Source organism: Manis pentadactyla, chromosome 4 (genome assembly GCF_030020395.1).
Source record: "Manis pentadactyla isolate mManPen7 chromosome 4, mManPen7.hap1, whole genome shotgun sequence".
Taxonomy (NCBI): domain Eukaryota; kingdom Metazoa; phylum Chordata; class Mammalia; order Pholidota; family Manidae; genus Manis; species Manis pentadactyla.
Window position 1 is genome coordinate 30,035,565 of NC_080022.1, and position 19,843 is coordinate 30,055,407.

Below are 19,843 nucleotides of genomic sequence, written 5' to 3' on the forward strand. Positions count from 1 at the left end.
GGCTGGAAAGCTGGGGGCCCAAGTAGCAGTCTGGAGCTCTAGTTCAGGACTCCAAATAGTCACATGGTAAGAAGTTGTTTTGGTGCTCCTCCAAGGAGAGAAACATGCTCAGGTGTTTTGGGATGTGAAGTTCCCTAGTTCCAAGGCCACTAATTTCTGGAGGAAATTAGCAGAGGCCTTCAGTTGGTGAAATAGGGTACAGTAGAGGGGAACACTTATCAGACCCAAAGGACATTGTAGAAGAATAATTTTTAAGTGCCTGCCTCCTCTACTATTCTGTGAGTCCTCGAGGACAAAGACCTGATCAGATTCACTTCTGTGTTCCCCACAGAACCTAGAACTGTCCCCAGCTCATACTATCACTCAATAAAAGATAGCTAAAATGAATGGCACCCCAGTAGCCCAAGGCTACTGGCTGGCTGCCTGCTGCAAAGAGCTTGGCAAGTATCACTAGCAGCTCAATTCCAGGGTAGCTCTGTTGGACCCTGGAGGGACACAGATGAATGTCCTAAGTCCATAAGCCTCCCCAAGCTCCACCTTCTCACAACCCACATGATGAATAATTCAGGATAGAAGTGGTGGTCAGATTTGGGAAGGACATTGAGGTTGGAGAAGAGGAGAACCTTTAGATGCTCTCCAGTCAGGGAGGCTGGGACTGCAGGCTTACCAGGTGATTTGACAGCCCCTGTCTCCCAAGGCCCTGCCCACAGATCTGGGCCCCTAGAGATTCAGTTTCATACCCAGCCTCTCCACACTATGGCCATGCTTTCTGTTTGTCTTCCTCTTGGCAGCCATGATCCCCTCTCTTCAGCTTCATGTCCAGGATCTCTCAGCCCACCCCCACAGGAACTTTAGAATCAGGCTGCAGAATTCTCCTGGGCTGAAGCCTCTGCAGGCTTCAGATGAGAGATTTCACACAAGGACCTGCACTGCTTGCCCAGATACACTTTAGGTTACAACCGTGGACCTTTGACCTTTCTCTGAAAGTCTGAGAAATACCTGTGGTTTCAGGAAAAGAACTCTTGGCTGAGTTAAAGATCTTGGGTTCTTTGTCTTGGCTCCAGACAGTGGGAAACGACAGTTACAGCATGAGATTTGGAGAGAGGCCTGGGCTCTAACCCAAACCTCATCACTGGTTTGCTTCTTGGGCGTCAGCAAGTCATTTAACCTCTCAACATATCTGTTTCCCTACCTGCAAAATGAAAATAATAAAGGAACCTACCTCACCGGGTTATGGGAAGGATTTAACAAGACAATATACACAAAATACCCAGGGTATTGCCTAGTGCCTAAGGTTCCTTTCGCACATTTAATATAGGAGAACGCAGGCAAACAGAAACTTAGAAGGTTTCAGTGGGTGGAAATCATACCTTCCAAACCCACAGTGCCTTCCCAGGATCAGTCTCACTGCCTTTTGCTGGGAGAATTCCAGCATACCCATCCACATCCATCATATACCTGCCCCTGGATTACTTTTGCTCTTCTGCTTTCCACGTTCTTTGGCTGCTTGTAATCATATAATTTAGACCAAATTCTTAGCTTGAAGTTCAAGGGCCTCTGTAAGTTGGTCCAACCCACATTTTCCCACTGTTACAGTGAAAAAGAAGACAGGATGTGGAGTCTCAAGGCATGGATTCTAGTCCTGGATTAGTTACTTTCCTCCTAGATGACTGAGTAAATCATGTAGTCTCAGTTTCTACATCCCAAAATTGAAGATCATAATACTGCCTCATGAGATATATTATGATTTATACCTAATTGTCTTTACTGCTAAGCCCAGTGGAGTCAATGGGAAAGGACCAGATGCATCTTGCTCATTACAGTATCCTTAGTACCAAGCACACAGTCTAGCACATGGTAGATGTTCCCTACGTATTTGCTGAATAAATGGGCAGGGTGGTGAGGATTAGGTGTGGTATGACCCATTAGGTAAAGCACCTTGCATGGGCCCCCAGAGGATACCCAAATGGTGTCTATTGCTAGGCAGGTTACTAGTAGAGTGATTTTAGGCAAGTATCGTCCCTTCTCTAGACAGATGTACTTACCTACACTATGAGAGTATAGAAGGCACTCCTGATTCTTATTTTCTCAATTACTAGGCGGAGCATACAGGAGCTCAGTAAACGTTTTCTCAGTAGTTGAAGGCTCTTTCAAGGCTCTGAAGGGGGCTGTGCTGTCTAAACAAGGTCTGAGTTCCCTCCGGGTCTGCTTCCCCTCTGCCCTGCGGGGATGATGGGGCTTCCTTCTGGTCCCTCCTGCTTTCAGTTCTCAAAGCCCTGTGGGTATGTAGACCAGCTGGGCGCTCTACCGGAGGGGCAGCCCTAGGAGCAGGGCCACAGTGTGAGTTTAGGGGAAGTGGGCAAAAGGGGGACAGGCAGGAAAACGGGCTGTTCGAGAACCGGGTTCCAAGCTGAGAGCCCGGAAGTCTGGGACAGCGACCCCGGAACGGAGGTGAGGAGCTCGAAGGAGTAGGGCCGGGTGAGCCAGGCTAGGGTTGGCGAGCGGCCGCGAGGCCGGGACGGAGAGGGCGCCAGAGCAGCGGGCGGGGAACGTGGGGGCGTGAGTTGGCCCGGAGACACTGGCTGCCGCCCGGGAGATGTTGCGGGGTTGGACCTAGAGAGAAGGCCAGCGGGTAGCAAAAGGACGCGGGGTCAGTGCGCAGGGGTCGCGGGAGGCCGGCAGGCAGGGACGCACCGGGAGCGCAGAGGCCGCGGCGGGTTGGGTGCAGGGCGAGGGGTGGGGTGCCTAGGAGGGCGGGGGGCGGTGTCGGCGCTGGGGGTGGGGGAGCGGGTTGGGCGGCTGCGCCGGCTCCGCTTCAGCCGCTGCCGCTAGGGCGCGGGGGGCGGGGGGCTCGGCGCCGTGAGCTCGGCCATTGTGGGAGCCGCTCCCCTCGGCTCCGCTGCGCTCCAGCTCCAGGCGCGCCCTGCCGCCGCTGCCGCCGCCAGCCGGGCTTCCCCTCCTCCGGCTCCCAGGGTAAGGCGCGGGGCGTAGGGCTGGAGACAGGCTCCCTGCCTGACGCGGGGTGCGCGGGGCGGCAGCGCCGGAGCGCGGGTAGCCGGCGGCAGCCGGGAGGCGGGTTGACAAGCTGGGGCATTGCAGCCGTCCGTGCCTCGCACCTGCAGCCCCAGCGGCCGGTGCCAGGTAGCGCGGAGCTGGGGTTTCCCTCGGCGGGCGCTGCCTGCGTCGAAGGGAGAAGTGTTCTCCGGGAAAATGGGACACGGAGCTCTCCGGGCCAGGCAAGAGGGCTGCGAGAGCGAGCAGGGCCGGATAGGGAAGGTTGCTTCCCGGCCCCGCGTCTCGGTCGCTGGCCCCGGCGCCCGCTCGGCCCTCGGTCGCGTGTCCGCATGGCGCGGTCCCGCTCTTTGTCAGCCGCGCGCGGCGGGCACGCGGACCCACCCGTGTCGCCGCGGGCTCTCGGGCGCGTCCCTCCCCCCACCGTGGGGAAGGCGGTGGGGACGAGGTGAGAGGGGCCGCAGCGGGAGGGCGCCTGATGTGGTGCCGCTCCGGCCTGTGGCCTTGGCGGTGGGCTGCGGGCGTGGGCGCGCGCTCCTGTGATTCTAGGCTTGACAGAGTGACTCAGATGTATGAGGGGCAGGGTGAGAGCCCGGAGGTCAAACAAGTGTTTGTGGGGGTCTGGAGACTGTCGGGGTAGAGCCTAGGAGGGACGGTTTCTCTTGTCAGGAAGCCTTGGATGAGCGGGCCTTTGTAGTAAAATGGGCGTCTTGAGGAGGAATGGGCGGTTCTGGGATAAAGCAGGTGGTCAGAGAGGAGGGGCGTTTTCCTGCCCTGGGCTGAGGATAAGGATGGAAGCACCGCCCGAGTTTCCCCGGGGTGGGGGCGGTCACTCCAGCACCTGACTTGGCTCTAAGAAATGGGAGGTGGGCACCAGAAGGTTAACTGGGGGGAGGGGGCAAATGCTAAGATAAAGGGCAAAGCTATGCCAGGACCTGGGTCCTTTTCTTTCTGCCCTCTGTATTTGGATTCCTTCTTGATGTTCCATGGGAAGAAAACTCAAATACTGGTGGCACAGGAGGTGCCCTGGCAGGGCTGTTCTGTCTGCCCGAGGCTGCCTAGAGGCCTTCTGCACCGTTTGATGTTTCTTTTGTTATCTTGTCACATTCTGTGCCTATGATGGGGATATGCCAATGACCCAGGAGGCCTTCTCTGCCCCTTGTTGCCTCCAGGCTGAGATTCCCAGAATCCAGTACGAGCTGTGTCAAGAGACCCATGGTGTCCAGCCATTTAGTCCAACTCATTGTCTCCACGTAGTCCGTTGTGCACAGATATTCCCCCATAAGGAATATTCCCCATAAGTGCCCTCCCTGGACCCTAGAGTCAAAGTGAGAACTGGTTACTTGGGCTGGATTTGGGGCCTGCAGGAACACTGGTAGCTGAAGGAATGCACCATCTATGCTCTGATGAGGCCTTGGGGTGGTGGGCCATGTGTAGCAGATGGTTCTGGGAACGGAGCTTGGCCTGACTGAGGGAAGGCTGCCCAGTCTGGCTGGTGGAGCCCAGCTGGCCCCAGAGGGACTGTGTTTCCACTCAGATCTGTCCCCTAGCTAAACTGACTTTCTTTACCACCTCCCCCATCGCCATGCTGTGCCACTTATTTCCACGACAGTCCTTGGAATAAACAAACAAACATTGTGTGCCATGAATGATGTCGGCCAGTTTTACATTTTCACTTCACTATGTTCTTAAAACATCCTCTAAGATGAAATATTACTCCCATTTTTCAGATGAGGAAATGAGTCTCAGAGAGGTGAAGGGACTTGCCCCAGATAACACCAACTATAAGTGACCTAACCAGAATACATACCCAGGTCTGTCTTGCTTAAAGTTTAATACTTTTTCTAATATATTTGCCAGAGACAGAATGGGAGAAATCAAGAATTTCTGCCTATTACAGTTCATGCTCTATTTCATGCCTGCCATTGAGATCGTGCTTTAGCTTTTGGAAATACTTTCCATCTGCTGCCCCCATTTTATCATTATAACAGGAGGTAGGTAGAACAGGAATGTAATAATAGACACTGTTTATTGAGTGCTTTTTGGACACCAGGCACTGGTAAGTGCTTTTTCTTGCAGGATCTCTTTTATTCCTTGCAAACAACCCTGTGAAATTAGGGACTACCATCATCCCCATTTTATAACTGAGAGTCAAAGAGGTTAGATGACTTATCCAAGATCACATAGCTAGTAAATGGTGGGGTAGAATTTGAACCCACATCTTTTCTATCTGTGGGATCTGTAAGCTGCAAATGTACCAAGTAACAATAATAGTGGTTACTAGGAATAGGAGCTAATGTACATAGTGCTTTAAGATTTATAATCATCTTCACATGTATTTTTTCATGTGCTTTTCCCAAAACCCTGTGAATAGTTTTGCCATGTATTACAATCATCCCATTTTCCAGATGAAGAAACTGAGGTTCAGAGACATAAAGAGAGCAAATCAGTGAACAGAACCAGGACTAGAACCTCTGCCTCCCAAGACCCAGTGTTCCTGATATGACTCCCGTGTCTGTTCACATGCACTCCTCTCTCCTACAGATCACTTCTCCCTGGGCCCTCAGGCCCTCCTGCTGCAGCTCCTGCCTCAGTGATGTCTTCCTCAGATGAAGAAACGCTCAGTGAGCGGTCGTGCCGGAGTGAGCGGTCATGCCGGAGTGAGCGGTCTTACAGGAGCGAGCGATCAGGGAGCCTGTCTCCCTGTCCCCCAGGGGACACCTTACCCTGGAACCTGCCGCTGCATGAGCAGAAAAAGCGGAAAAGCCAGGATTCAGTGCTGGACCCTGCAGAGCGTGCTGTGGTCAGAGTCGCTGGTAAGAGCCCTGAGTGAGCTGGGTGCTGAGGGTGCAAGGGAAGAACCGGCCAGTGGGTACTGGTTGCAGGAGTGGGGAGTGGACAGATCTCCCTCAGGGCTCTCTGACAAGCCAGCTGGAATCAAATTTGGTATTATTTACTATTGAAAAGATGATGAAATAACATTAAAGAAAAATTTGAAAGAGAAACACCTGCCACTCCTAATCCCCATGTGCTAACTTGAGACCTATGTTCATTTTTTGCATCTCTTCCCTGCCTTTGTCCCCATGCAGTTATATTTCCCATGCAGTTGCCTTCATGACTTATGTACCATTCTCGATATGACTTTTTTTAACTTACTCTTATATCAAAAAGATTTTCCATGTTTTATCTTAGACTTTACAGTTACCCTTTTTAATGCTGTGTGATATTTCATGGTTTAAAAAGTCCTACTCATTTTCTACTTTTTTGTCATAGTAGACAATGCTGTACCGAAATCTTTATGGATAATAACGCTTGACTTCTGTTGAGTTATTTCCTTTCAATAAAATCCTTGGAGAGGGCAGTTTCACTCATCTTGCCTAAAAGTTTGGTATACCTTTACCCTTTGTGTAGTGCAAGGGCTACCTCGTCCTGTTGTGGCAGATGCCGACTTCTCCTATGCCAAGCAGCAGGACAGTGCAGGGCAGTGGTTATGAGTGCAGGCTTTGGAGTCAGAGAGGAGAGGTGCTGGATTGTGGCCCTGCCACTGACCAGCTGTGTGACTCTGGGCAAGTCTCTTACCCTGTCTGAGCCTCACTTTCCTCATCTTAAGAATGCTTCTCGTGCAGGGCCGCCTTGGGGATTAGATGAGATAATGTATGTAAAGCTCTGAATACTGTTTTTGGCTCGGTAGAGGGGAGCTTAGTGAAGTCATCTCCCTGCTGCTTCCTCCAAAGGCATCCAAAGCAGCCTCCGTGGGTTGTACTCAGCATCCCAGCTTACCCTGTAAGGCATTGGTGCCAGAGTGCAGATAGAAAGACAGACAAAGCAGTGCCTGGAGCTGATTCAGTGACATCACCTACTTTTATTCCGTCACCAAGACCTGTCCTGCTACCTCGTTTGCATCTCTCAAATAATGCACCCTGCTCTTCTCCATTTTATCATCTCTTACCTGGACCTTCCAGCCACCATCTAATAGTTTTCCTCCTTCTTGTCTTGTCCCCGCTTCTTCCACATGAATAAAGTATTCTGTTCTATAATGCAAACCTGATTCTGTTACTCAGCTGCTATAAACCTCCGACTTTTTGTTAGCTGTGGAATAACAGCTACAAGTGTAAAGACTCATCAAAATCAGGCCCAAGCTTACCTCTTCCACTTCACCTTGTGCCACCTCTACCCCCTATCACCCTGCCACACTGAATTGTAGAGGTGTGCATCTTGCATGTTCAGACCTCCATGCTTTAGCTTTCTTCTCTGCAAGTTGCTGGGAACCCCACATCCTCTGTTATGTGCTGCCTCCTCTGTCCCTAATGCCCCCAGTGGTATCAAAACTCCCTCCTCCGTTCCTGTATTCATATTATTCTCTCCGTGTTCTCTTGTACAGTATAGCAGCATCCCACAGGGTACCCATCACTCCCTCAGGATTGTTAGCAATTTTGGACTGTGTCTTGTTTATGCTTTTACCCCCAGCTGCTTGCACAGGGTATTGGGTATGTTGGAGATCAACCTGTACTGAATGACTGAATGAATGAGAGGAGTTTTTAGAGGATAACATGTGGCAGATTGTGATCCAGAAATAGGCAGTGGGCCGTAATGGGAAGCTAAACAGGGAGAGGGTTATGTGGGCCCAGGTAGTCAGGAAAGGATTTTATGGGGGTGAACTCCAAGGGAGGAGACCTGCAAGACAGGCTGGAGAGTTTGAACTCCTTCTGGTGGGCAATAGTAAACCCTTGGAGTAAGGACTCCTCAGTTCTTTTCATGACCTTTGGGCCTGTGGCATCAGTCAGTCAATGTCCCTAGCATGCAGAAGGGTTTACTTGTCTCCAGCCTCGAAGGGCCCTGATGAGGGGCCTCTGCACTCACAAACCCCTTATCTTCCTGAAGGTGGCAGAGTGGAGGCCTCCTCTTCCTTCCTAATGCCCTCCAGCCCATCTTCCATCACATGCACAGTTACATATCCTTTTGTGATGATTTCTCCTTCCACCTTCTCTGAGGAGCCCCACAGGGTAATTGGCCTGCTGTTTAACTTTCCAAGTCTAGAACAGAAGTGGAGTGGCTTTGACAGGGCTTAATCCCCAGGCAGAGTCCCAAAGGATGCTGCTGGGTGACCAAGCATAGGGTGCTGTGCTGTTTCCAGCATCCACGCTGATCTTCTTTAGCTCCTAACACTGCCAAATGACTGTCTTGAGGAGGGGGCTGGGCTAGTGAGGCTGAAAATGGGGAGACTGCCATGGTTAAAAATAACTTGTGCACTGTGGTTGGGTGTGTTTCTTTAGCTAGAAAGAAGAGAGGCAGTGGAGAAGAGGTGAGACTTCTTCAGGCCTGGCTGAAATCTTCCTGTGATTTTAGAACATTGTCAGGGCTCCATCTGGGCAATTGAAAAAGGCAGTGCTACTTCTTCCAGGACTGTTTCCTATGAGGTGCAGGAAGGGTGTGTCTGGGAGACCTTGGGTGCTAACTTCTCTGAAGTTAGGACTTTCCTTCCGGGAGGAAATGAAGTCAGTTTTACCCCAAAAGCCAGCTGTGGCCTATGCAGTTTTCTCCTCCCCATGGCTTGGCTTATGAAGCCAAGTGGGGGTGACTGAATCAGTCTTATCAAATACAGAGACTTCCCTTTTCTCTGGCCCCATTTGGTATCCTGAACTTGTCTCAGGGTCTTGTCCATGTTTGAGAGGCCTGATGGGGGACCCCTGTCAGAGTGGAAAGGCATATCAGCACCTAAAAATCTGCTATCTCAAGTCTACAAAGTCAAAACAGGTTCTAGGGGCACCATGCATGCTGGAACCTGATTCTTCCCATCCTCATCCTTTCTCTATTTTCTCTCTATCTTCTTTGCCATCTCTGTCTCAACTCCTAAAGCCCAGCCATCTTGAAATGGAACGATAGTCATTCACGAGGAAGCCATGTTTCTGTTGATCAGTGTCATGGCTTACATAGAGATTTCATAGTAACTGTGTGTTAGGTTCCAACACATGTTGGGACTCTGAGGCCCAGAGGGCTTAAGGGACTTGGTTATAGTCGCATAGGACTGGTAGACCCAGATCTTCTAGCTCCAGGTACATTGCTATTTCCATTTCCTTAGACAGTGCCTGACAACCAGGCCAGCCTGAATCTTCTGACTATCTAAATAGCTGACTTGATCTTCAGACTCACCTGAGAGTCCTTGTGGGCTCTCAGATCCTGGCCTATAGGAAAGATCCTCAGGATCCTGGCCTATAGGAAAAGGTAGAGACAAGGGTCTAGGAAACTGCCTCTTTGAAGCACTCTGGCTCTCTGCTCTTAGTGAACAGCAATAGTAATATCCTTAATCACTGGTGGGGGGCAACAAAGAATGGGGAGCTGGGGAGGGTACTCTAGTAAGATGCACAACCCCACAGAGTAGAAAAGGGGAGAGGAAAGCTGTATTCCCTGGGGCTTATGGGGAGTAGGGAAAAGCAGGATCCAAGACAGTGTCACAGAGGTGTACATTGCACGACTCTAGGGGGTGTCATTCATACTTTTTATCATAGATTTGTGTACAGTTAACCCTTATTGAAAAACACATGGGTCCACAAAAATACACATATTTTTTCCAATAAATATATTAGAAATTTTTTTGGAACTCTAACAATTTGGAAACCATTTTCTTTTCTCTAGCTTACTGTATTGTAAGAATACAGGTATATAATACATATACAAAATATGTGTGAATTGGCTGTTTATGTTATTGGTAAGATTTCTGATCAACGGTAGGCTGTTAAGTTTTGGGGGAGTCAAAAGCTATATGTGGATTTTTGACTGCACAAGGGAGTCAGTCCCCCTTAACCCCAGCATTGTTTAAGGGTCAACTATATTATGAAGAGTTTCCTGCATATGGCAGCAAAGTGCAAGAAGGGATCATATTTGGGCTACAGGCTTGACTTGGTGTAGGAGTGATTTTCTATCCACCTATCAATCAGTGGTTCATCCATCTAATGTCACATAATCAGGACCCTCTCTGTTCTTGGCACTGATGTTCAAAGATGGCTGAAGATGTGATTGCTTCTTCGTGGAACTCAGTCTAGCTGAGAGAAGAGAGGAATGTAAAATAATTACATTCCAGTGTGTATTGTGAAAGCAAGGAGCACAGTAACTCAGGGCTAAGGCTTGAATTCATAGTTAGCCAGGAGAGAACATGTATAAGATTCCTTCTTGGGAGCTCCTCAGCAGGTGCTGGTGAAATCATCATCCCCAACATCTGCTCAAATGTGGCTTCCCCCAGGAAGCCTTCCCTGATCTCTCCAGTCAGACCGCAATTGTATCTCTCTCTGCCCACCTCTTGTTTCAGCTAGCCTTATATTAAAGTTTATTGTTTGTAGGTACATTTCCCCTGCCAGATCTAGAGCTCACTCTAGTCAGGAGTCCAGTCCATCTTACGCTTCCTGGTATTGCCCCAGGACCTCTGAGAAGATGGGCTCTAGAATCTGGAAGCTCCATGAGGGCTGTAAAACGCAGCTCGGCTGCTGGTGTTTGCTCCTGCTTTCAGAGCCTCAGAGCCTAAGCTCAGCTGCTGGAGTCGCTGAAGGGCTTACCCCTCGGGGGACAGCCTTGAGAGCTTATGCATGGTCAGAGGAAGGAGCCTGCTCCTTTGTGCCCATGCGACTCCTCCAGAGTGGATGCTCTGAGAAGGTGCCTCCCTGCTTATCCATTCATTCATTCATTCAGTAAAAAAATGGATTTAGTCCAGCTATGTTCCAGGCACTGTGGAGACTGGTCAATCTGGAGTCAGGAAATTTGGGCAGAAATGATTTCACTCTTTAGAGCCTTGGTTTCTTTATCTGTAAAAGGGAGATGATGACATCTGCTTTGGATAATCATTGAATGAGTATCAGAATGTACTAGACAAACAGGTTAACATGACTGTTAACTACATTTGGTGTGTCATTCCTTGTAATGTTCCTGCAACTGGAAGGGGAAGTAGAGACTCCAGGAAGGCAGCAGTTTGCCAGGAGAGTAAAGAGGGGGCCCTAGGCCTCTTAGTTTTATCTCTTTCTTTTGAACACTAGGCTTTGTCAGGGAGCAGATTGAAGTGTTTTTTTTGTTGTTGTTTTTCTGGCCCAACCATGTAGGAAAAAGGGAATGCAGGGGTATGAAATGGAGCCCTAAGAACAATTCCCCTGGGAACCCTTACTCCCGAGCTGGCAACCTTCCTTGGGCTGAGACTCCTGGAGCTTTGTACCTAAGGAAGCTCCTCCTCCTTCCCACCTTCTCTACTTCTTCATGGTAGTATCCTCAGAGTCCCTGTCCCTGTCCTGGAGCTTGGTTTCAGTAAGAGAGATGAACAGGAGAGAGTCCTCTGAAAGTGGGGCAGAATGAATTGTAGCTACACACCACCAGCTCAGCCCCAGCTCTTTGAAAGTGAATCTGGGTCACATTAGCTGCAGGGATGGGAAGTGACCACGTGGGCAGAATTCTGTGCAGGAAGCAGAAAAGACAGTCAGGCTGTTCTTTCTCTGAGGCTCAGGGTCCCTGTGGACCTTGGCTGGTGAGGGGAGGTGGTTGCCTCACTGCAAGGTGCTGTCTTTATGCCAGTGGTTTCCCATAGTGCTTTTCTAGTGGCTTCCCAGGTGACACAAAGACAGGTTTGGAAAGGCAGTCTGACTCATGCCTTTCTTTTCTGGAGCAGCCAAGGACTGCTTAATTTGGGGGCTGTGGAAGGCTGTCATTTCTCAGTCCTGTGGGATTAGAGATTAGATGCCACAGAAGAGCTGCCAATGACGGAGGATCTAGGGCTGCACTTATCTTTTATTTCACCCATCATCCCTGTGAGGAAAGGTCTGTGAACATACCTGGGTATGAGTATTAATAACCCATCCTTACCAACGTTCTATCCTGAGCCTGGCCAGTTGCTGTGGCTAGGGCCTACCGTGATTTGGCCCTGGCTCTGCCTGATGCCACCTGTCAGGTAGAAGCCGGCCAGCTTCCTGGCCCTGCCTTGGCTCCCCTGCAGGAGCAGAACTGGTACTCCTGGCTGGAATCTCTGCCTGGATTTAGGATGCAGCTGCAGAGAAAGTCTGGAAGCTCCTGTAATTTGAAGAGTGAGTGATTACGGACTGACATTTCTGTTCTCAGCTATGTCCAGCACCTACCTCAGAAGGCACCAGGCTTTAGCAGGCCAAGGGGAGGATCCTGCCTGGACCCCCAGTGGTTGTGTCTCTGGGTATGCCCTTTCTTCCTCATTTCCTCGTTTCCTCGTTTCCTCATTTGGTCACTTTTCCATTTATTTACTCAAGGGACTGGTTCTGGGAGTCATCTGGATCCCCACTCAGTTCATCGCTTGCCAGGTGGGTGACCCTGGGAAGCTACTAACCTTACTGAGCCTCACTTTCTCATGGTTAAAACTAGGGAGCAAAAGTGCCACCACGATCTTCCAGGATGGATTAAGTGAGAGAGTAGGAATGAGGTTCTTGGTCCAGTGCTCTGCAGTCAGCACTTCATACATATTAGCTATGCTCATTAATATAATAATATATTAACTCTCATTCCTATCATTCATTCACTTGTACACTTGTTCACTAACTCATGAGTGCATTAATTCATTCCTTTGCTCATTCATTGTTCATTTAACAAATATTCCTAGGACTGCTTTGTGCTAGGCTCAGCCTGGACTTCAGAAGCCAGCTCCCACTTGTGAAGGCAGCTAGACTGCCTCATGAGCCAGTCACATGGCAAAGCCCAGATTTATAAGGAAGTTCTGAGAGACAAGGGCTTCCTCTTATTTCTGACCCTACTTCTGGCTTAGAGCAATGATAGCGTTTGATCCAGGATTTGGAAAAGACAGGAATTTGCCAGCACAACCTGAAGAGAGAGGGCATGTCCCTGTTGCTTGTTTCTATTCTTGCTCTCCTTTCTTTGGCCTTAGTAGAAAGGCAGGAAGGGAACTGAAGATAGAACAGCTGGTTAGAGTTAGTAATTAAAGAATCCAGAGGGTGGTTTGGGGAGTTGAACTCTGGACTCAGTCCAGGAGCTCCTGAGAGCTGATGCCAACTGGGATACCCTAGTAAATAATAGTTGGAAAAGCTATTCTGTATTGAGTCCTCGATGTATGCCAGGAATTTTACATATATCATTTAATTCTCACAGAACCCTGGGAAGTAGTTGTTATTCTCCCAGTTTTATGGAAGAGAAAAGTTCAAGAGCTTGTCCGAGGTCACACAGTAAGCAGATAGTGGAGCTGGATTTAGCATTGCTGAATGTGTATGGCGCCCCCTAGAACACATGTGGCCTATGCCCTTCCGAATTGTTCATGGCCGTGGTTCAGGTTGGCCTAACTCCAAAGCCCCTGCATTCTTCGGAACATTTCAAACGTACACTAGTGAGAGTAATATAATGAACCCCCATCACCCAGATTCAAGTATTATCAATTCATGACCAATCTTGTTTCAGTCACACACCTCATTTCTACCTCCCCAGTTACACAGACATAAGTTCCAGTAATCACATACTTCCACCTCCCTTACTTTTAAACTGTTGTACTATACAGTATTTTCTCCAGTAGTAAATATATCAGTTTATCTGCTCAGGAATCGTATCTGAATACTGGAACCACCAGTCCTACCAGACCCATTTCCCAGAGGCATCACAAAGGATTTTGATTCCCAAACGCCAGGGCCTCAGGGGTTGTGTGTCCCTCCCAGCTGTCCCTCTGGTCCTTCCAGCTTAAAGTTCATGCCCTAGGCCCAGAAAATGCAGAGCTAGGCTAGAGCATACTTGGTTCTGTGTATGGAAATTTTATTTCTGAGGATGGTATCTGTATGCGTTGTCTAAAACACTTCAAACCCAAAGACTCTGGGGTTTGGGGCTCTGCCAGTATAATTGAGGAAAGTACCCTGAAAATGGATTTTGAAGATTCAGTCTCAAGAGACTGAAGTTGAAATGTAATAGGATTAAAGTCTTTAAAATCATGGGGGAAAGGAATTCCATTCTTGTGAGAGGAGCCTGTGCCCCAGGCCTGCCCTGACGCTGGGGAACAGCTTCATGTGACTGATCAACTGAGTGCAGCAGCCACCACTCTCTAAGGCCTGAGATTTGTGCTCAGTTTCCAGGCTCCCTGTCACTGCTCCTTTAGAGGTTTCTATCCTGGAGTAGTATTGGTTGAGGAGGTGTTGTTTTAAGTGGAGGGGAGCTTCATAGGTAGTGAGCCACACCTCCTAATTTGGGGAACTTCCCAATTACCTCACTGAGTGCAGACTGCCTATAGCCCTGTTTGATAGGAACCTCAGAGGCCCCACACAAGATGAGACCCTCTCCTGCCCCAGAGCAGGAAGGGAAGAGATTGGGTGTGGTTGAGTGAATGGGGTTCATATAAGCTTCATTTGTTCAAGAGAGAAAATAAAATGGTTATATTCACAGAGAGGCTGGGAGATAGCAATTTTGGCCAATACCTTTTCTCACTACTATTGATATGTTCCAAATGCCAGGCTTTGTGCTTGGAATCTTACATGCTTTGTTTGACCTAATCCTCAGGACAACTTTAGGACACAAATGTGCTATAGTAGAAGAAACAGAAACCCAAGTTCAGTAACTTGCTCAAGGTCTCCCAGCCGGTAAGGGGCCAAGCTGGGAATGGCACGAGCTGCCTAGGATGACCCACTGACTCCTACATTACATGGAACAGTAGTTTAATAACAGCTAACATCTGTGCAACTCTTGGAGATTGACAGAGAGCCTTAACACTGTGGGAGGCCCCAGATGGGTAAGGCATTCCACGCCCCTTTGGGATAGTTGCCCATCAGGGGTCCAGCTTCTGCTCATTTCCCCCAGTTAGGATTGAAGATTCTTTAGCATTGGCTCTGACAAGCCAGGGGAGAAGGCCTAGGGAGAGGCTGAGGTGGAGAGACTTGGCCAGTTGCTATGGTAACCCAGATGGCTGAGTAACCATTTTGAGGGTTGCTATGGTGACTGGCTGCAGGGTGGCAGGGATCTTGTCTTCCTGGGTGGCTGGCACCATCCAGGCTTCTTAAATTAGTGATGTTGCAGTTTCTGAACAGAAGAGGGCAGCATGATAGTGGGCAAAGGCCTTTTAACTCCTGAACTGATTTGGGAATTTGAGGCAAAGCTTAGTGTTTTCAGGGTCTGGGCAGAAAGGGAGCTTTGGCGGGATTAACCAAAGTGGTATCTGAAAGGCTGGTGGGGCTCCACCTGGAGGCAGGTGTCCTGAGACTAGATGATTTTCTTCCAAGAGCTGGCTGAAGGATAAGGCTTGAGGGAGCCCCTGGGAGCCCCTTCAGTGTCTGGCTCCAGCTACTTTGTGGAGTACAAAAGGTGCAAGAGGTAGTTTACCTCTGCAAGGAGGAGCAGAGGGACACAGACACAGACACACACTCAAACACATATCCTACTAGCAAAGAATTTATTTTTAAAGCATCAATTAACATGTGTAAAATAATGCAGCATGAGCCAAGCTGAAGAAGTGCTGGGAGTAAACTTTCTAGAGGTTGGAGGCAGAGCGCTAGCAGGAGAAATAATTTTTCACTTTGCTCTTTCCTTTCTGCATGTGAAGTTCCTTCAGCCACTGAGTGGACACTGAATTGGATTCTCCATTGTCCTGAATTACAGATCTAGCCCACATTCCCACTCCCATATGTCTTCAGTGATTTATCCATGCCTTTAGCAAATATTTATTGAACACCTACTAGGCACAAAGCATTGTGTTCAGTCCTACAATGAAGAAAGATAAATAGATGTCTCTGCCTCACAGAATTTATGAACCAGGAGATTGAGCAGGCAGTGATGCAATATGTGTGGTTGGAGACCCAGAAATGGGTGAAAGAAAATTCGGTTAGGATTTTGAGGAGAGGAGCTTCTTTTATGCGTGTTAAAAATAACTTCAAGTCATTTTGGGTGAACTTTCAAGATGGATAGGTGGAGCTGGTAGGTGGAGGACATTGCAGGTAAAGGCTCAGAGTTTGATGATAGGGCAGATGCTGCACACAAGGTTATCACGGGAGATCAGCTTATAAAGGAGACGTGAAAATGTGGAGGGATCTGAATGCCAGGCACAGATAAGGGATGCTGTGAGAGACAAGCCTACTTGCTTCTTCAATACCGTAGCTTCTAGCTTGTCAGAAGCCACAGGCAGCTAAGTATTTTAGGATCATCTGGTTCACTTATTCATGCATTTAATCAAATTTTTAAGCAAATATTTAATGAGTGCCCTTTATGTGCCAGGTCATTTGCTGGATGCTAAGGATCCTGTGGTGAACAAGACAAGAAACAGCCCCAGCCATCAGGGAGCTAATGATTTAGTAAGGATAAAAGACACTGAACTTCTAACTTCAAGAGTGATGGATATTACCAAAGGGGAGAAGAGGGAATGGGGAGTACCTGCTAATCTGGGGATCAAGGTACGCTTCCTGCAGGAGTTTCAGCAGAGGTGTGAGTAGCAATCAGCTAGGCCAAAAAAAGAGAGCAATGAAGGGTTACAGCCTGGGAGAAAAGCAGGTGGGAAGGCCCAGAGGCAAGAGAGCTTGTTTGAGTTGCTGAAAGAAGTTGGAAGTGTCCGGGCCTTAAGGGCCTTAAGGGGAGCCGGCACTGGAGGCTTAAGGGGAGGACACTGAGGAAAAACAGGGCTTTATTTCCTTATATTACCCTTTCCCCCCACTAGATGCCCTTCTGATTACATCCTGCCTCCTGCTTCCCCATTGCAGTCTCCTTAAATGCAACAGCAGTCTCACCATCAGGAGCAAAGGAGAATCACAGACCAAAAGGAGAAAGCTTCAGAGCTGTTCTGATTGTGTGGTCTGGCCGTAAATTTAGACTGTTGCTTGGAAAAAATACAAAAACCACGCTTTCATAGGCTTCCTTCTTCCCATCCCCCCCAGCAGCTGCTTTGTTCCTCTATCCTTGTAAAATTGTCTCTGTATAAAACAGGAACATCAGCTAAACATGTGGACTTCCCCCTTTTCATTCATTAGAAGAATGCTTTACTTCAAAATCTCATGGAAGCATTTAAATGCAAATCTTGTCAAGAAAGCTACTTGAGACTGCAAAGTCCTCTAGCCACAACCCAAACCAGAACTTTATTCCTTGATTACTGTGTTTCTTAATAGGAATCTCTAACTTCCCTCCCCTGGCACTCCCCACCCCTCCCAACCGCTTCAACAAAGCGTAATTCCCAGAGCACTCTTTCCTCTCTTGCCCTTGTCTTTGCTCAACTTTGGGGAGCCTCAGTCACAGTTCTTGAGGAACCTGCTCACAAAGTGCCACGTGTAGCAGTCCCAGGAGGGTATTGAGGGACTTTCCTATTTACTGTAAGGAAAATGAGGCAGATGTCTGTTTGTGGGTGAGGGTGGAAATGCATGTGTATATGTATTTGTGTCTGGGCCTTCTTAGCCCTACTGCTATAATATAGGAAACGCAGATGACTCAGCACCGTCATAGTCAAGATCCCCAGAGTTAGCATTTCTATATCCTCTGCTGTTTACGAAAACTGTGCTTATGCCATCAATCAACAACTCCTTCGTCTTGCATTTTCTACTAAAGTGTTGTATTTATTTTAAAAAGAATAAATCTCAAGCTTGTTCTCCTTTCTTAAACTGAGCTCATTAGCAGCTGACACCAAGCTGAAAATTATAGCTTTTTTTAAGCACAAAGGATTAAATTGGAAGAGAATGAACATTTGTTCAAGGATCCTCCCTGTCTGTCCTGTTTGAGGCCCTTCCCTTTATGATCTTTGTACCTAGCATTTGGGCAGGCCAGCAAAATTTGATGGTAAAAAATATGATTAATGCCTTGTTCACCCAATTTCTAATCATGGTGTGATGTGGAAACAACTGATGTGCACTTATTAGTGAAAAACATCATTTTTTCTTGTTATTAATATGCTGAGCATTCAGTAAATACTTGGCATTACTCCTAGCTTATAATGATGCAGACCTTGTCCCAGGGATAAGAAGCTCCTCTTTAAAAATTTTGAGAATGGGAACTCAAATGGGAACCCAAGTCCCAATTCTGGCCGCTCAATGTTTCATGAACTCTTTCTTTACTTGCTAATATGTCGCTATTGTGAGATCAGCCAGTCTTTTTACCCATAACCACCTCTCCACCCCCTGAAAAGTCAAGTTAATAGAGCTGATGAAGCTGGGAAGGATAATGGCTGGATGGGGGTAGATGGGGCAAAAAGATCACCTACATTTGCCTGAGTTCCTCCCTCACAGGTCTTGGCCCCAGCACAGTTGAAGGCTATGAATATTGGGGTTGAAGGATACACAGTTGAATGGAGGATGAGATGGCGCTGGGGACTGACTCCCACCTCAAAATGGTCCCTAATGAATCCCTACCCATATTTGTGAGTTTCCTGCCCACACCTTCCTTTCCGCTCTTCCTTCCTGACCAGTTAGCCTCCAGAATCCTTTTCTTTGTTCCGTAACAGTCCTAGTTCAGTTTCAGGGTCTCGCATTTCTACCTTTTGCTCTAAGTCTGTCTGTCTGTCTGTCACTGTGTAATAATCCTATTGGGTCTTTCCTCTATAGATTTATGTCCTCCTGTCTCTCCTCTTTTTCACCCCATGGTGGTTGGAATCCTGTTTCCATTCCTCCCTCGGCTGTAATTTCTCAGCCTCCGGCTCCTCATCCTTGGCCTGGTTTACTTCACGGTGCTTGGTCTGCCCTCTTATTCGAGTTCAGTTTCTTCCGTTTCTGGAAAACCCTTTGTTTCTGGGATTCTTTGTGGTCTCTGTGTTGCCTGTGGCCTCCCTCGCACTGCAGCCCTTGCCTCATTTTGGCCGCGTCCAGCCTGGGAGCTGCCTAGGTCGTCTGTCCTCTCCCTTCCCTTCAGCTTCTCTGGGTTGTTCTCCAGCAGCCGCACAGGCCCAGCTCGGTGTCTCTCCAGCCAGGGGCCCCCTCCTTTGTCCCAGCCCCGGTGTAGGTCAGCGCCGAATGGGGCTGCGCGCCCACCCTGTGAAGTGGGTCCCGCGGTCTCCCTGCCGCCGAGGCCAACCCGGCCTTTCACCCTGACGCGCGGGGGGTCTCGCTCCTGGCCCGACTCCGCGTCACACCCCGGCTCGGGCCCGCCGCGTGCCCCCCTCGGCCCGGGGCCCCGGTCGCGGCCGGCACTGGTCCGCAGCCACCTGGGGGCCCGGGTGGGCAGTTCAGGCCCGGTCGGCCGCAGCCCCGGGTTGGAGGACGCGCCGGGCCGCGGAGGCGGCGGGAGAGGGGCGGGGAACGGGCCGGGCCCGGCGCTCCTGACAGGAGGAGCCGCCGCCGCCGCCGCCGCCGCCGGGGCGGGCTGAGGGAGGAGCGGAGCCGAGGGGTGGGGAGGCGGAAACGGGAGCCGGGCTGGCGGGTCGCGAGCGGCCGGTGCGAGCGGGCTGAGGAGCGGAGCGCGACTACCGGGCCGGGCGAGGCGGGCGGAGAGCGGGGAGCTAGGGCGCGGGCGCCGCCGCCGCCCCCGGCCGCACAAAGGGCCGGGGCTGGGGCCGCGGCCGCCGCCTGAGCGCGCGGGCCTGGAACCGGCGTCCAGCGGAGAGTGCTGCGCGGGCGGCCATGGCCGGCTACGTGCCGGGTCAGCAGCCGGCCAACCGCAGCCAGGAGAAGGAGTTCGTGCAGGCTTACGAGGATGTGCTGGAGCGCTACAAAGGTACGGCCGGCGCCGCGGCCGGGGTTGGGGACTCGGCAGGAGCGGGAGCCCGCGGGCCGGCGCGGCGTGGCCTTCCGCCCGGCCCGCTGCAGGTGGGGCGGCCGGGCGGGGTCGCGCCCTCCCGGCGTCGGCGCTGGCCTCGGAGCTGCTGTTACTCGGGGCCGGTTTATGTACGGAGTTGAGCTAAGCCTCTGGAACCCGCTCCTGCAGCAGACGGCGCTTTTCCTATCACCAGTTA

The 19,843-nt window shown here is 49.9% G+C and overlaps 1 protein-coding gene across 20 annotated transcripts in view; it reads left to right on the forward strand.

Moving 5' to 3' along the window:
• The first annotated feature begins 5,574 nt into the window (after positions 1-5,574).
• Positions 5,575-19,843, forward strand: part of MACF1 (microtubule actin crosslinking factor 1) — a 319,261-nt gene continuing 304,992 nt past the window's right edge. For 6 of the 20 annotated variants that reach the window (XM_057500029.1, XM_057500035.1, XM_057500030.1 and 3 more), the window contains exon 1: positions 5,575-5,828. In XM_057500029.1, the coding sequence (XP_057356012.1) occupies positions 5,609-5,828 (220 nt within the window). In that variant the 5' untranslated portion in view covers positions 5,575-5,608. Of the gene's footprint in view, positions 5,829-19,281; positions 19,606-19,843 lie in introns of those variants that run through there. The other 14 variants (XM_036876664.2, XM_057500032.1, XM_057500039.1 and 11 more) reach the window with 6 other exon arrangements.